Source organism: Salminus brasiliensis, chromosome 7, assembly GCF_030463535.1.
Source record: "Salminus brasiliensis chromosome 7, fSalBra1.hap2, whole genome shotgun sequence".
NCBI lineage: Eukaryota > Metazoa > Chordata > Actinopteri > Characiformes > Bryconidae > Salminus > Salminus brasiliensis.
Window position 1 is genome coordinate 12,296,341 of NC_132884.1, and position 17,745 is coordinate 12,314,085.

A 17,745-nucleotide genomic window follows, 5' to 3' on the forward strand; every position below is an offset into this window, starting at 1 on the left:
TGTAACAATTGAAGAAATGTTGTGGTTATGCATCCATTAGCTTGGTTAGAATACGAATACAGTTGTAATGTATGTAGACATTTCTTTTTGGGTGTATTACTGTCCAGATATACTACCATATGCCTTGCACTTTTTTCTGATATTCTTCATTTTTTTTTTTGTGATGCCCTGTAAAAAGCTGTGTTGTCATAATAATAGAGTCAAAACATTTCAGTTTCATTGTCGGTTATGTTTAATTTGGCAATGCATTAACCTCACTAAATATGCTACAAAGCCGTACTACTTCGCCAGAACACGCATTTAACGAAAGTTCTGGAGGTTTGAGCTGAATAGTAGAACAGATGTTGGATCAGGTTTGACACTAGTGGTATGTATGACTCTTTGGCAGAGCTTTCTGGCTCTACTTTGAAGTAGGGTTTAGTAATTATTATTTAAGACTTGTAAACATCCAAAGCCCATGGAGGGTGTGGGACAAATTATTTCTTTTTGCCATCAGTGTATACAATATAGTTGCTACAGTAAGAGCTGGCATCCTAGGTTCCATTTACACTGTATTGTCAGTGCATTAGGTATCACTAACAATTTTATTAAGGACATCTATTATGTAGATGCAATTGCTGACCCAGTGTATCAGACCTGCTTTACATCTTTGCACTGGTATGATCTGTACAGGTTAATTTTTTTCACACTTACTATTACACAAACATTTTTGTGATGCGTATTGTTGGTGTACTATAAAAAATACAGCTCAATTAATCCAAGAACAATTTAATTTAGTCATTATCTAGCCCTTCAGCGTGGGCCAGTTTCGCACCACGGGATCACTGTTGGCTGGATATATCTGGTTGGCAGACTATTCTTAACCCAGCAGTGACACTGAGGTGCTTAAAAAAACTCTAGCAATGCTGCTGACCCTAATACATTCTATCACAACATACAGTATACTACCATGCTAATGATAAGAACTGGTCAGCAGTGGTGCTATGGTGGTCAGGATGCAATAAAAGAGGTGGAGGGGCAAATCAGTTGTGCAGCACTAGAACAGAATCATGCTTTACTATGCAAGTACTCTGTATTTGGACTACAAAAAAAGTAATTCCAAACAGAGTCTACTTTTGCATTCAGACCAACCTTAATTCTTAATGGCAAGGGTTATACATAACCTCCATTGTGGGTCATCTTGCATGCACAGCATGTTTAAAGTCTATCTATAAACATCTGACATATTTTGGTCGGAGGGATTTGTGAGTGCCACTTCGAAAGTTACAGTTTGTGTCTCTTGAGGTAGGCCATGGTGACTTTTATATGATTTGGATCCTTAGCCTGGTATTGCTTGCTCTATATCACCTCCTACAGCCAGGGAGTGTAATATGCCATTTGAGCCATCCCTAAAGGACATGCTTTATACATGTATTTCTGGAGAAGAAAAATACAGAACCATAACTGAAAGTGAAAGAAGCATGTGACTGACAGAATTAAATAATAATTATTCTGTGTTGTCCTGCCTGCTTCACCAATAGTATATAGTGCAGTAGCAGGGTGTTGAGTGGCAACAGTAGAGATGCCATCAATTATATTACAGTAAGCAGAATGTTTGGCTATATTTAAATGGCCTTTGCCAGAGAAGATACTCAGCCTCCTGGTGATTGAAGCAGCCACTGCATGCAATAGATGTGTAACAAAGTCCATACAGTATCGCTGCTATGCATTATGGTGCCCTAAAAAGGGGGAATGTGGGAAAAAAAGCATTGTTATTTCAATATGAAACTGAAACTTATGCAAATATAGTTATGTCTGATTGTCTCATTTTAAACAGTCGAGCAGAGGGACATATCAAGGGAAAAAAAGGAGGGCACTGTATGTATCTGTGTGTGTTATGTGTTCTTATTGGGTAAGAGGGTAGAGTTATGGTAACTGGTGCCAAATAATGTTACATAAGTAACATAAAGTAACATAAAAATATTTTTGCAAATATGTACAGACAGTAAATGTATGTTCACAAAATGCACTTTTTATGGTAGATGTAGTATGTCTATGGTACCTGGATAAAATTTGGATATGGATAAAATACATTCCTTCTCCTCTCATTAGAGGTGTTCAGTGAGGCATATTACACTTCACTTTTTTGTTTCTTACAGTAATAATAATAATAATAATAATAACATAAGAAAAAGTCATACTTAAACAAATTTTAAGAGTAATGATTTTTTAAAGGAATAAATACTATTCATTTATCATTCCTCTTAATATTTGTTTGACCATTATTAGCCATAGCCATATTTGAACACGTTTAATGTCGAGCATAATGTATGGAATCATACATACCAAGTTGCCATAACATTCTGATGCCTGTGCCTATACCAGTGTCAGGTGAATGACACCCTTGTCCACAGGGGCTTAAATGTCCGAGGCTAAGATATCCCATATAACATTCTCCACCCTGGCATCACATCAGCCGCCGCTGAGTGGCTATTGCAGACGATGTGACGTCACTCCCGAGCTTCACTTTCAGCTCCTTTCCTGCTGCATCACAACATAGAGCACTAGGCTCGGATAGCACCCCTAATTCTTTTTAGTTTTAGTAGGACGTGTTCTATATCCTCAACTGCTATATTAACGGACTGAAAAAGAACGCGTAACACCCTGTGAACAGGGAGTGTCTGCAAGGGTTGGTTTGTGTGTCTAAGTAACGACGTCCGAATCGCTGGGATATGGCCAGGCCAGAGCAGGTCCTGCTTCTAGAACCTCAACACGAACTGAAATTCCGAGGTAAGACACCCACTCGGGGCAGGGCGAGGACTGTGATAACCCGTGGGCCCCGCATGCAGGTCTTCATGTGTCTAGAAAGGAGCAAAGACAGGAAAACGTTTTTGCATGGGAGAGGTAGGGGGGGGATATGAGATGGCGTTCACGATAGGCCTCAAATTCTCTAGCTAATAGATGGGGGGGGGCACCGCGAATGTCGCCTGTTCTTTAGCTAGCTTGCTCGCTTGATTGCTAGGTTGACATCAAATGTCCTTCACTGCAGAGAATGAGCGATAGTCAACAGGCTATTTAGAGCTTACAACAGTTGGTTTCACAGCTAGTGCTAGCTAGCTTGCTGGCTATATATATAGCTACATGTCTATTAAGGAGGAGCGCTAGCTAGCTAGCTGACGTTACTAGGCCTCTCCCCTCAAACGCCTAACCTAATTCTAATAACGCAATCTCGTAATATGTGTTGGATAAACTAAGATAGCGGGTCTTCCCTTAGACAATTACAGTTAAGTCTCGTAATTTAGCAAGTTACGGATCACATCTAGTTAGTTGCATGACAAACACGCAAGTTAACTGTTTACCAGTTTTGCTGTGCCATTTACCAACATAATAATAAACTTAAAGCTAAAGCTTAATGATCAGCTCTCACCTTGCTGCATCTGCCACTGGTGTCTAGCACTAGAGGAGCTGGTTTCACAACTTAAGTTATAACTTAACGACATTGTCTAAGTCGCAGTAGATACTGGCTAGTTTTTTAGTCATTTTGAAATGGGCACAGATTTCGTGTGTGAAAATACAAAATACCGATACAAGCCCAAAGTTAGTTGGCCGTGGTAATGTTCGTCTTCTCGTCATTGCCACGCCTAAAGCTAGTGGTAAACTGACGTGCTTGAGAGGTACCACTGAATACGCACTGAGAGCGAGCAGTGCAACGGTACCATTATGTAAACCCTTAAACAGACACGCGAGAGTGTTCAATAAAGGAGACCTGCAGTAACGTCTATGCACAACACCAAATCTTCATGCCAAGGTAAGCTATTTGCTTACCTTGCATTGGATAGCCCGTGTTGCTTTGTATCCTTAGATGGCTTCCCCAGGATTTCCCCCCTGGTTCACTTGGGCCTGGTTAAATTTAATAAAATGGCAATTGGAACATAAAATGCAAATGCATAAATTCAATGCAGCAAGTGTTTCTGCAGCAAATGTGGGGCAGCATTTCAACATGGTCAATAAATGTGCAATGACTGTCTTATGTACTTACAGTATGGCATTTAGGCCTAGTAATAAATATCAGCATTTATTATTGCACCTCTACTAGTAAAAACAGCATTGTATGGAAAGATTTGTGTAGACAGCTGCACCATGTTCAGTTGAATAAAAATGCTGAGTTTTTAAAAGGTTGTTTGTTGTAAGGGGCCGGTCTGATTTTCTTATAAATAATTACTATTGCTTTTCAATTAAGCAAAAGTATTTTTTTCTCAGATTACTTGATTAATCAATGGAATAATTGCTAGAATATGTGATTACTAAAATAATTGATGGCTGAAGCCCTTGCCTGTATTTCTATAAATGGATTGATTGAGGAACTAACTGCAGGGTCCTGTGACCGGAGGGCCTTGCACAACACTGCATAGGATTCGACCATATGATTTTGTTAAAAATTGGCCAATTGGTGGATATCAATACATAGCCAATCAATTCTTCCTTCAATAGCCAAATGGCTTTTTTTGTGGCACAATACCTACATGCCAAGGGGTTCATGTTTTCGGTCTGTCTCTGAATCTTAATTCAAATGTTCCCAGCAATTAGGAAGCACCTCTCTGTGTCTCTGCTTCCTGTGTTGACTTCTTGCAATAGCTCGTATTTCTCATTGTGCCATAATATCCTTGAATCTCATGTCTTTAGACTAAAAGTAATGCAATATATGTTTTACTAGTATATGAAGGATTCTCCTTCTTATGATGATGATTATTATTATTATTATTATTATTATTATTATTTTGAAGAATAATAATAATAATATACATTATTTGGAACTTCCTCTCTTACATTTTGTTGATTGACAACATTAGCCATTACCCTATTTCATAGCAGTAGCCAGTTTTGTGTAGCAGCGGTCTGGCAGTTAAGTGCAACAATGGCCAAATAGCAATAATTGATCTATTAGGATGAATGAGAAAGGGAAGTAGCAGACACTTTGGGTTACAATTAAAAACTTGCGTCTTGTAAAGAAGGAACAGCAATACGTTTTCCGTCTTCAGTTTTGAGTGTTTGCAGTTTCTGTGAGTGAGGGAGCTCTGAAATGTGACAAATGTTGATTGTTGTAACATGCTACAGTTCCTTGATTACCTTTTGAACAGATTATACTTTTTGGAAGTGTTTTAAGGTTAATTATACTCCTACTCAAGTAGATTTGTGGCTTTATTCAAACATGTCTTCGATAGCTCTGTTCACCAATCATGAGCATTTTACACACATCTTCAAACAAAGTCCTATTTATACTGTAAACTACACGTACTGTAGCCATTAACAGAGCAGTGGGTTTAGTCGTAGAACTACAGATTTTGGCTCAAATAGCAGCAATGGCTCAAATAGCAGACGGTGCAGTAGAAAGAGAGCACCCCTGTCCTCATATATGTTCTCTACAGGCTACCACAACCAGTGCCCTGTCTGCTCTGTCTTCCTAAAGTGGACCTTTATGCATTTGAATGTTAAGAACTTAACAATAAACATGGAAAACATGGGAAAACATGTTGCAGTATGTTATGGGTTAGGTTAAAGGGGTGTGATTGAGTAAGCAGCTAACAGTAGTAGGGATGGAGATAACTGGAGAGTATCATGCACTAATGTTAAAAGTTGTTTCTTTAGCTATGGTGCATTAGTAATGTTAATAGTGAACGCTGAGCATGAAATCATAAATTTGCAATTGTGATGTTCATGCCTTAACTTGCTCTCGCTGTGTCCAAATGTTTGCGGACACCACTTTTAATGAATGCATTCAGCAATTTTAATTGTTCAATTGCACATACACTGTTTGTCTAGCCACTGTAAAGAGGTATTGCCATTAGAATACCATTGTACAGTGGCCAAAAAAATAGCCATGGTGAAAATTAGAAGTGATTTAATCATAAATTATCTTTAGAAATATGTGGACAAAACCCAGAACTGACACCCTAGCAAGTATTCCATCTCTTCATCATGCTTAATCATTTAAGAACAAAAACAACCAGTGACAGCTTTGCATTTTTAATGCAGCTGTTTTTCTTTTCAGGTTAGCTTAATGGAATGGCCACTCTTTTAGTGAAGGATCAGATGTGTTAGAAAATGATATTATTGTCAGCATGAATGGGCTTGGCTCTGTAAAATAAGGTAGAACAGTAAACCTTTCAGTTCGCAATGTATAGCCAGGTATATTTTACAAGAGAGTGCCTTGAATGAATTCAGTTTGGCAGAAAGGTGGTACACGGGATCTGTGGTGGACCATGTGCATGTGTTCATTCACAGCAGAGCAGTATCTATTGCTCAAATGTCTCGCAACATTGGTTAAGCCAGTTATTGGATTTTTAATTTTTTTTCGCCCGGTTTTCCACTTTTAAGATGTTTAGTTTGAAACTTAAAGCTCTCCTTTAAATTCTGTCAGAATTGATTATGAATGGACCAATTGAAATGGTCCAGAATTACTTGGAATATCTCCTGATTTGGATGTACAAGGTTTCTGCCTTCTAGCAACTGCAATCAGGTAGATAAGGACAACTAAATTCACCTTTTAAAAATGGATATTAATTTAAAATTTATTTCAAAATAAATAAATGAATGACTCATTATTTTTAAACAGTTTAGAAGGCTAACAGTAGTCAGTATTCCTTATTAAATTAGAATGGCATGTATACTGTGGCAAAAAGTATGTTAACCCTTTGGAATTTTATGATTTGCTGCATTAATTTGTCATAAAATATGCTCTGAACCTCATCCAAGTCAAGTGTATTGACAAGTATAATGGGCCTAAAATAATAACACAAAAAAAGTGATCTTAATTGAACACACTCATTCAACGTTCAAAGTGGTAGTGGTAAAAGTATGTGAACCCTTAAGTTAATGATCTCAGTAAAGTTAAGTAGTAAATTTAGTCAGAAGTTGGCATACCTAGAGTCTTGGAATTCGGAGGTGTGGACTAGAGATACTTTGACTGATTAAAAAAATATATATATTCTACAAAAAAAACTTTGAGTTTGCTCTGCACAAGAAGGATACGTGTATGTGAGCCGTGCCTCGCCAAAATGAGCTAATAGAGACTCTACCATCAAATAATGATTCACGTAAAGCTGAAAAGGGTTACAAAGTGATTTCAAAGGCTTTAGAAATTCACCAGTCTACAGTGAGTCAAACATCCTTTGCCAAGAAGTGGGTGCCCAGTCAAAATGACCCCAAGAGCAAAACAGAGACTCATCAATGAGGTAAAGAAACAACCCCAAGTGACCGCCAAAGATCACTGGTACAGGCGAACATCTGTGTTGATAAACTTGCAATCTGTAAAACCTTGAACAAGCAGAGTGTCTATTGCAGGACACAACGAAGGAAGCCGCTGCTTACTAAAAAGAACATTGCTGCACGCCTGAAGTTTGCGAAATAGCACATTGACACTCCACAACGCTACTGGCAAAATATTTTGTGGACAGATAAAACTAAGATTGAACGATTTGGAAAGAGGCACTGCACGTTGCCATGAAAATATCATGCCAACTGTAAAGTATAGTGGAGGGACCTGCTTTGCTGGATAGCTTACAATCATTGAGAGGAAGCTGAATTCCCAAGTTTCTAAAAAAATCTACAGGTTAATGTGTCTGTATGTCAGCTGAAACTTAGAAGTTGGGTAATGCAACTGGACAATGACCCAAAATAGTGGCGCAAGTCATGGCTTATTTATGACTTATGAAAAACAAAGTCCGCATTTTGGAGTGGCCAAGTCAGATCCCAGATCTTAATCCTATAGAAATGCTATGGATTGACTTGAAGAGAGCCGTACACATCCAGTTCTGACAGGAAGAATGGGCTGAAATAGATATCTATCTGATGTCAGTTAGCCATAAGAGTCTCTGTTCATAAAATAATAGAAGTGAAATAATACACAAGATGACCCTAGCAATATCATTTCACATCCTGCCTTATCGCATTTAAACTCATTAAACTTGTAAACTGTTGTTCCAGTGCCCCTCTTCCAAACCATGCCATACTGCTAGGGCAAGGCAGCATTCCTAGCCTTTGCACCTCAGTGATTAAAACCTCATAAACCAATAGTGGACACCTTACATGAGGCACCAAACCAACTACCAAAACCGCAACTTTAATTTACGTGGCAAAAAAGGCTTACCTAATACTGTTATTAGCCTTCCTTGCCAACCCCTCACTCAGTGCTGCGCTATACCATCTACCTAAACTCTTAACAGGTTTCTCCAGGACAGAGTGTACACTTCTCCCTCTGTAGATGTACATCAGCTGATGCTTTTAGGTTCAGTGGGGTGTCCTGAATCAAAAGGGAAATACTACTAGTGACTAGTCCTAGTTTCTGGTGCTGAAGCAGATGTCGGACTGTGCATAGGGATAGTGTGTGATTTGAAGCTTAATATTTTGTTAAATAAAAGTTCACAAATGTACCCAGTTCAGTTAAAGTGGAGCTTGTAGTATATGGTAATGTTGTGTGGTAATGCTCCTGCCCTGCTTTGATTTGGGTAAATAAGTGAATGATTGACAGATTTTTATGCTAGCGATAAATTTACTTAAATTTACTTAAAATACTTGACTCTTTTTAAAGTCACATTCAAATAACGACAAAAGGTAAACATGAATTCCATATTCATCTAAAATACATCCTCACTGGCATGTGATTAAAACTATTAGTGAAATATTACAAAAAACATCTGCAACAGAAAGACATTAGACACCACATCCAGCAGTTATGTAGAACACATCTACACTACCAAACGTTTTAGAACACCCTCCATTTTTTCAGTTGTCCACTGTCAGTGTTGCATGGCCCACGCAAGCATGCCTTATTTGTTTTGCCATCTTAGCGTTGATTTTCTTACTGCCACTCTACCTGTCAAACCTGCAGCTCCAAGTCTTCTCTTCACAGTAGAAACTGAGACTTGGTCCAGTGTTAAGATGTGCTACCAGGTGTTGTCATGTAAGCTGCCTATTGCACAAAGTGTTGACTCTCAGAAACCCTCTAATGATGTCTTCTGTGGATGTGAATCTGCCAGACCTCTTCCTGTACCAGACAGGTGTAGGAAACTGTCCTCACAACATTTTCTGATTTTATTTCGATAAATGGGTTGTAAAAGAGAAATTGTTTACATTAGCTGTCAAAGCCTCATTTGCTTATATTGCAACAGACTAGCTGTAAGTTGTTAACCAATGACCTCCCTAAAATGTTTCCTAAAAAGGCCATTTTTCCTGAATTTTGCCCTATTGGCGGTGCTGAAATACTAAATATGAAAAAATTGCATACTGACATTTTTGTCCATTCTATCGTTGCATTACAAACCGTGTAGTTAGATCGCTGATGTTTAGTTGGTAAGGAATCATGAAAAATGTATTTAAATATTTTATATAGCAGCTCTACAGAAATCCAGTGATAATATACAACCAACTACACACAAAACCCCTGTGAAGCAAATTGAAGGAAGCAGTGGCAAGGAAAAGCTCCCTTAAAGCCCCATCCTTGTTTGGTCAGCTGTTTTTGGTCAAAACTACTTATTTGTTGTTGATTTAAAAAGTCCTGTACCACCATAAGACATCAGATGTATTGATCTAATCAAAGTAGTGATGCTAAGAATGAAAGTAATGATGATTTAATGATGACAAATGGGACAACATAATATTGACCTTTTTCTGTGAAAAAGCCAAAATAAGTCAATATTACCCACCTATTGAGCGGGAATAGAGCAACATCCTCCCTTTTCATGTTTTACAAAGTTGGGGTGGGGGGGGGGGGCTCTCCTTTGTCTCCTTTGCCCTCACCTGATGCAAGAAGTATTTGCTCAGCTTCGGTTCCTCAGATCCTTTCCTTTTCAGTTGTTTTTCTGCCAATTTCTCCTTGACATTGCGTGAGAACTCTACAGTCAGTTTGAGCACCTGGACATTCATGTGGGTAGTTGTGTGTGTGTGTGTTCATGCAAACATTGCACAGACACATTTGTATGATATCTGTCTATTGTACTAATTGTCTCTGCATCTTATCTTATTTTGGCTGTTGTCCCACATCCTTATCTATTACTGCACTGATGATTTAGCCCAATTGTTAGAGTAAGTGTTTTTTTTGTGCTGTACAGCACTGTAATAATAAAAGGACGAAGTTGAATTGAATATGAGCAAACATTGGTACACCTGCTCATTCAGTGTTTTTTCTGAAATCTTGGACATTAAAGTCTATTGACAATACTTCTCTACTGGGGCTAGACAAGCTGTCTGTGCAACTTAAAGTACCTGAATGTGTTTATTAAAAGGGGTTTCCACAAACATCTGGATATAGTGTATCTAAGGGGAGCTTTAATTACCTAAAGCTACATTTTTTTTTTTTTTTATATTAAAAAGAGTTTTCAGCCTAGAGTAGGAAGATTAGGAATGTAGGAAGAGTAGGAAGGAGTCCCGTTATCTGGACTGTTATTTCAGAGTTGGGGGCTTTATAAGAAGGCATTTTCTCCTTGCTGAAGACCTCTGAATTATGGGAACTAGTAATAGGCCAGCACCATGTGCGCTAAGTAATCACGATGGCTCATAATAAGAAATGAGATCTTGCAGGTACTCTGGAGCAAACCCATGTAGGGCCTTATGTCAGTAGAAGAATTCTTTTTCTTTTTCTTTTTTTTTTTTTAAATGGGTGTTTCCTTTTGAGACACCCTGTAATGTTCCAGAAATAATTGTGATAAACGACTGTTTTGGAAACAAAAAAGTTGTATGCTGCTGATAATCATTATATGCAGTACCCCACCTCCACCTTGCTGGCGTCTGAGTCGGAGTGGAGCTCTCTGCCCTTTACTGATCCAGCCTTGGGCCCATCCATCTGGCCCATCAAGAGTCACTCGCATTTCATCAGTCCATAAAACCTTAGAAAAATCAGTCTTAAGATATTTCTTGGCCCAGTCTTGATCTTATGTTTCTTGTTCAAAGGTGGTCGTTTTTCAGCCTTCCTTACCTTGGCCATGTCCCTGAGTATCGCACACCTTGTGCTTTTTGATACACCAGTAACGTTGCAGCTCTGAAATATGGCAAACTGGTGGCAAATGGCATCTTGGCAGCTTTACGCTTGATTTTCCTCAATTCATGGGCAGTTATTTTGTATATTATATTATGATGATCATATCACATTACTAGCCATTTAAGAACATTCCATTTCTTTTTCCTTAAGAAGCTCACATTGCTCATGTTGCTTTCTGTGTGTTTTGGGTGATTCTCTTGTCTGTACTGTGATCCGGGTCTGAAACACTTTTAATCAAACCAATGGCAGCAGTGTCAAGGGGAAAAACTCCCTTAGATCAAGAGGAAGAAACCTTGAGTAAAAACTTCAGCACCAGATAGCAGAACAGATAACAAGAAAGCAGCAGAAAGTCTAGCTCATTTGGTTCTTGGGCAAAATATTAAAATTGTTTGGTATGGTTTGTAACTTGGTTTTTAAGGTAGTTTAAAATGTTTACGTTTAGTTAACACTGCATGATTCAATTAGTGTGACACCCCCACTGTGAATGAAATTATGAATATATTATAATTGCTTGTTTTTGCCTTTTGAATTAAATGTATTTCAATGATTCACTTATTTCACGCTCATTATATTTTTCCATCCTGGTGCCACAGCTTTCGTACAGATGCATTAAGCCACATTGTGCTGAGAGTGCTTGGATCTTGCGTTTACAACTTTATTTGTAAAATTGATGTATTGATTGTGGTGTAGAGAGATTTTCTATTCATCTGTTTAAATGTGGTGCATAGTACAATTACAAGTAATACAGTTTGCTAGCAATGTTGATTTTTTTAATTTTATTTATTTTTTATTTTCAAGAATTTATATTAAAAAGTAGGAACTTTGTTTGACACATGGTCATGGGTAAATATGTACTGCACTGTGAGCAACCTGCCAGTAGTATTAGCTTTGTACACATGATGGTTTTTGTTTCTAGCAAAAAAGACAAGTTGTAGGGTTAAGCAAGAAGTATGTATATTATATATGTATACAATAATCACCTAAGAGTTTGATTGGGAGGACAATTTCTGAACTTGGTTTTCAATAGTATCTTATTATTCCATATCTGTTTTAGGTCCATTTACAGATGTGGTGACCACAACCCTAAAGCTTGCTAACCCCACAGACAGAAATGTATGCTTTAAAGTGAAGACGACTGCCCCACGCCGCTACTGTGTGCGGCCAAACAGTGGAGTGATTGATGCTGGAACCTCCATTAATGTATCAGGTAAATGCTTAATAACTTGACCTTGCACTCAATTGCACTCCTGTTGCACTCCTGTTGTATAGCTAAGTGACTTCAGTTTGGTTTAAACCAAATATCCAGATCAAAGGATCAAAATTTGATCATATCTGCCGATGACCAGATAATTGTTGCACAATAAGCATATCCATTTGGCAGATTCAAACTAGTCGCATAGTAATATACAGTATTCACACACTGGAGCAACAAAATTTCTGTTTACTCAACCCCTTAAATTGATAACACACCAACGTGAAATGGACAACCTTAAACTAATTAATGTATATATTGTAACAAAAACCTAAATGCCTTAATCTTAACTACATTTCAATTGAATTTAACTGAAATTTTAGTGTATCAGTAGCTGGCTGATATCAGCAGAAAGTGCTGGATCAGATATCCGGGGGAAGAAAAAGTTAATCTGATCTAATCCTGTACCAAAGCCTGAAATAGCATACACAGTGATGTCATGTTAGTTGTGTATCTTGAGTTTGAATAGTTTGAACATGATGGCCTATTTTTTTAAACTTTGCAAGGAGTTCACCCCAAATCACATTTCTGTTGATGATTTTTATTGTTTTATAATGATTCTTTTATGGGAACTTTTAGTCAAAGGACAAATTTTATATTTTTAATTCCGTTATTGTAGCATATTCGTAATTCGCTATAATTTTCACAATACCATGCACATACAAACTTTTACTCACTAAAAGCTAAAAGTGTCTGGGTAGAACTTGCACTTGTTAAATGTAGTTAAGCCTATAGATACCTATATATTGTGTATTTTACATACGGTTGCATGCACTAATCAATCTGTGTGTAATATTTGTAGCCAGCAAGTCTCTTCTTTCTTGTAGTTGAAGTTTTTGCCACTCTTATTTGCAGAAGTCTTTTAGTTTTTGTATATTTTTGGGTGACCTTGCACGTACAGCGTGTTTGTCTGTCTATATTTGTGATCATTAGGTCAGGGGGCTGTGGGAGCCATTTCAAAAGCTTCAGGTTGCATCACTTAATGTGACATTATCCTGTTGTAGAAGTCACTCTTTCAGCCTTTTAGCAGATGACATGATATCCCTTTGTCTACAGTGACTGGTTATTTCTCAGTAACACTCTAGTAAACAAATACAGACACAGAATAATTAGATATAGGGCAGCCAAATTACCCCAGCTTTAGATAAGTTAGATCAAACTAATCTTGATGTTAGATGGCTAAGAAAGAAGTCCTTCTTTGTAAGACAGGCCTATGAGCATTTCTGTTTACAGTGTCGTCTATAACGTTTGGGACAGAGACACAGTTTGCCTTGATATGCCCTTTTGCTGAGTTTAAAACTTGAAATCAAACTAGTTAAAGTGACGTAAGATTTTGTGGCAATGGATATCCACGCATCACGTTACAGCTATCCATTTTCTTTAGTAAGTCCATGACTTTGGTCTGTTTGTAGAGTGTGAGGACCACTGTCAGTAAAATATCTTTGAAATGAGATGCTGCATCTCTGCTCCAAAGTGCGCATCAAGACTTACCTGGTCTTCTTAGTGGGACTTGCACATCGAACTTTGACCCCCCCCCCCCCCCCCCCCCCCAGTGATGGTTCAGTGCGAAAATGTGTCCCGTTATACCCCTAATGTAAACAAGTGTATGTGTGAGCATTTCATTGTTCTTGGATGTTCCAGTCCAGAATGTGCAGCATTGTTTTGCAAGTCAAAGTCACCAAAAGATGGCTGCGAATGATTAGAACAAAGTTAGAGGGGATTTCGGAGGAGCCTGTCTTAAACCTTAGACAGCACAGAGAGAAGTCTATTCTTCATTCATGAGAATATTGAATTGTGAATCAAACTGTAGGCTGAGTATTATTGTGATCCATTTAAGTGTCAGTGAGCTTCCCGTATTAAGCTACATGAAGATTCGGGTGGCTGTTTAGGTGGTTTTATTTCATTTTAAAAGTGTTTAAAAGTATTTTCTGTGTGTTTGCAGTGATGCTGCAGCCATTTGATTATGACCCCAACGAGAAGAGCAAACACAAATTTATGGTGCAATCTTTAATTGCTCCACCTGACATGACTGACATGGAGGGAGTGGTGAGTACTGATTTAGAAAAATATTTCTTTTCTCTATAGAATAGAAAGAAGCTATTTACATTGTTGTTACACCCCTATAACTCTTAAAGTAAAACTCAGTATACCAGTCCTTTTTCACAGACAAAGTCCTTGAAGACAGGAGTTAGGGTTTTTTTGTATGTTTGTTTGATTTTTTTGCATATAGTGGTCATACCCTATAGGCTGTGGTAAAAAGAAAATATGGTACAATATCCCTGCTCAACTACTGATTAAATTCAGATAGTAAATTTAGATACAGGTCATTTCAGCAAGGCCTGAAAACTCTTAACACATGTAGCTTTTGTGTAGGATATACATTGGAATGTGAGGGGGTAGATCAAGAAAATAGGTCTAGCCATAGTACTCAATAATCACATTTATTTAGTACCACATTTACAATATTAACCCAATGTGAATGTGTAAAGCAGACATGGGAGTAAGCTTCACACATGCATATCTCAAGTCTTGAACCTTGAAGTCTCAAGCAAGTTACTGTGGTAAGAAGTCAGGTTGAGTACCTGCTTCAGTTTTCAATTTCGCTGCCAGTACTGTTGCATGTAAAAAAAAAAAATAATAGAACACCCCATTAAACCTTTGTCTTTTTAAACATATTTAGACATAGAGGTGTATATTTGAATAATATTAAGAGATAATAATATAATATAACTTTTGTAGTGACATATAAAGTTGTATATGTGTTTGATTTTTGATCTGCATACCTTGCATATCGTTGTACGATCATTGACAACATAATCCTTGAATCCAAACTTTGTTTTGAAGAGCTGCTTCTATGATAAGAGCTGCTTTTGTATTTGGCCTTTGCTGGTCTGCCATATTTGCAACAGACAGAAATCACCAAATCAAAAAGTCCTTGAATTTGCAACTTGAGTCCACCACCTTCAGTGTAAAGTACAATGAAGACTAATTTATTAGCAAGTCCTTCTTGACCATCATCTTTTTTTCCCCTACTTATCCTGTTCGTGAGCAGTGGAAGGAGGCCAAGCCAGAGGAGCTGATGGACTCAAAGCTGCGGTGTGTCTTTGACATGCCGATCGAGAATGAGAAAACGGTAGTGCTACTGATATTCTTACTCATGTCATTTTTGTAATTTATTTTTCTAAAATACATAACTTTTCTAGTAAGATTTAGAATTGGGATGTTGTTGTTGATGGTAATAATGTGTGTGTGTTTTTTTTTTTATTGTGGGTGCATGGCTGTATCAACAGCATGAAATCGACAGCAATAAGATGATGTCCTCTAGTCTTTTGAAATCCGAGTCGTCCACGTTGTCCATGAAGTCAATGGTGTCCAGTCTGGATGATGGGGAGGTGAAGAGGATTATGGAGGAGTGTAAGAGACTTCAGATGGAGGTGCAACGACTACGGGAAGAAAACAAACAGATTAGGGTAAGTATTGTGTTAGTAAACATGGTCTGAAAGTCAGAATGGCAAAGGGTTGCAGATGGATTTTTTGTATTTATTTTTTCCTCCCCCTCTCACTATTTCTTACTGTATCGTCACAGCAGGAAGATGACGGCCTGCGAATGAGGAAGAGTACAGTGATGGCAGCTCAGCACTCTTCATCTTCATCAGTTGCAGTGAAGGAGGAAGGCTTGAGCATCAGGGTGATTGCTCTTATTGTGCTCTTCTTTGTCATTGGTGTCATTGTTGGCAAGTTACTCTTGTAAAGGTTAAGAAGGGAGCAGCAACAGCATGCATTGTGGATGAAACATACAAACAAAACAAAAAAAAACGGATGCAGATTTTTTTTCTCAATTGGAATGCCATATCATCTTGGTAGTGTTCAAAGGTAAAATTAAAGGAAATCATTAACAGGAGAAATTCATTTCATCTCATGTGCAAATAGACCTCCAGAAGGACGAGAAGAACGCTGACTCCGTTCTTGCCATTAAAATTATAGACCTCATTCTGGCCTACCTCTAAAATTATTTCAGACACAATTTAAAACACATGATTTGAAAAAGCCAGTTTAAGCTGTTCTAGTGAGTTTTCTAACCCCAGATGTCCAACTAAGTTAAACTGCATTTGGGTGAATGTTGTTTATTTGATCATTTTTTTAATGTTTTTGTTTTCCATTGAGGACAACTACAAGCTCATTATCTGTAGAAACACTAAAAGCTCTATGAAGTGTTGTGTATGCATCTGTCCTTGAATACAGACCTCTTTTATGAAGTAATTTAAGTACGTCAGGAGAGAGGTTTGGAGTAAGCGCAGGGCTAATGTTACAAAAACGAAGAAAAAAACAACGCTTCCAGTGTTGAGCTTTGCACAGACCGAATTCCCTGTTGTTACAATCAAGGCAGTGTTACATGTAATATTTCTTTTGCTTCTTTCTTTTGAAAGTCAATAGATGCTTGATCGCATGTCACCAACAAGAGCAAAAAAAAAAGTGTTTTACTTTGCTTCATTGAGCTGCATTTGTAACTGAAATTTTGCCTCATTCAGCCCTTCAGCACTGCTCAGTGTCATTTATACTACATGTGAACTTAAATGTGATATTTATGTTTTTATTTGTTTTAGCTATATTATTATAATGCAGCTACCCTGCCTAAACTCTGGCAAAGTTCTAGGTTCAAAATAACGGATAACTCTAGTTGAGGACCTTGCCTTGCGATGCTCTTCAGAAAACCCATCCGACCAACAGCTGACCCACCCTCAGTCTTTTCTCCAATCTCATGTGCAATACTGGGTAAATCAAATTGCAGTTTTGTGCCACAGCATTTAAAACAACTCTGCTCCCTAATGGCCTGTCCCATGTACTGCTCATGTGTTGTCAAGCCATGCCATCTTGGTTCAGACAAATGCATGGCTCAAATTTGCCTTGTGAGTTATTTGTATTGTATGTTATACACTGGTTGATCCTGCTGCATTAGGCTGTAAAGACCTAACTGTTCTCTACCATTTTACTCACCCCATTGTTTTTCTTTCATGCCCTGTTTTGTTTTGATGATTTTTGAATTAAGTTATGAATAAAGATTTTATTGCACAGCACTGTTTCTATGAAAGAAATGCACTGCATCTGTAATTTTCCCTAGTATCTTCCCATGAAACCTTAGTTCTCTCCCCTTTTCACAGTATTTGAGACATAAATGATGACATCTACAACAGAAAAAGAAAGAAAAACACTACAAGGGACCATTTTGTGACATCAGGATGCTTTTGTCTCTTTTTTTTTTGTGTGTGTGTGGGGGGTTTCCCATTAATCTTTTTTAATCCCCTGAAGGCTATACTTTCAGTATGCCATCTCATTTCTACAACTGATTACTAAGAACAGAGGAGCTAAAAACTTTAACAGTTTGTTTTGCAAGATGTTCAGGGAGTAGTAGTAGTAGTAGTAAGTTGTAATGGATTTATGACTGCAGTTTACTATAGAACTATGGCATAGGATGGCTTCGGAG

At 37.8% G+C, this 17,745-nt stretch overlaps 1 protein-coding gene across 2 annotated transcripts; it reads left to right on the forward strand.

Moving 5' to 3' along the window:
• The first annotated feature begins 2,475 nt into the window (after positions 1 to 2,475).
• vapb (VAMP (vesicle-associated membrane protein)-associated protein B and C) lies at positions 2,476 to 17,333 on the forward strand. 2 transcript variants are annotated; one of them, XM_072683942.1, is made up of 6 exons: positions 2,476 to 2,769; positions 12,066 to 12,218; positions 14,206 to 14,309; positions 15,316 to 15,396; positions 15,554 to 15,733; positions 15,853 to 17,333. In XM_072683942.1, exons 1-6 carry the CDS (start codon positions 2,712 to 2,714, stop codon positions 16,012 to 16,014), a joined length of 738 nt encoding a protein of 245 aa, XP_072540043.1. In that variant the 5' UTR covers positions 2,476 to 2,711; the 3' UTR covers positions 16,015 to 17,333. The 2 variants fall into 2 exon arrangements, with proteins under 2 accessions (XP_072540043.1, XP_072540042.1); XM_072683941.1 differs by having other exon boundaries at positions 2,478 to 2,769; positions 15,850 to 17,333.
• The last annotated feature ends 412 nt before the right edge of the window (positions 17,334 to 17,745 follow it).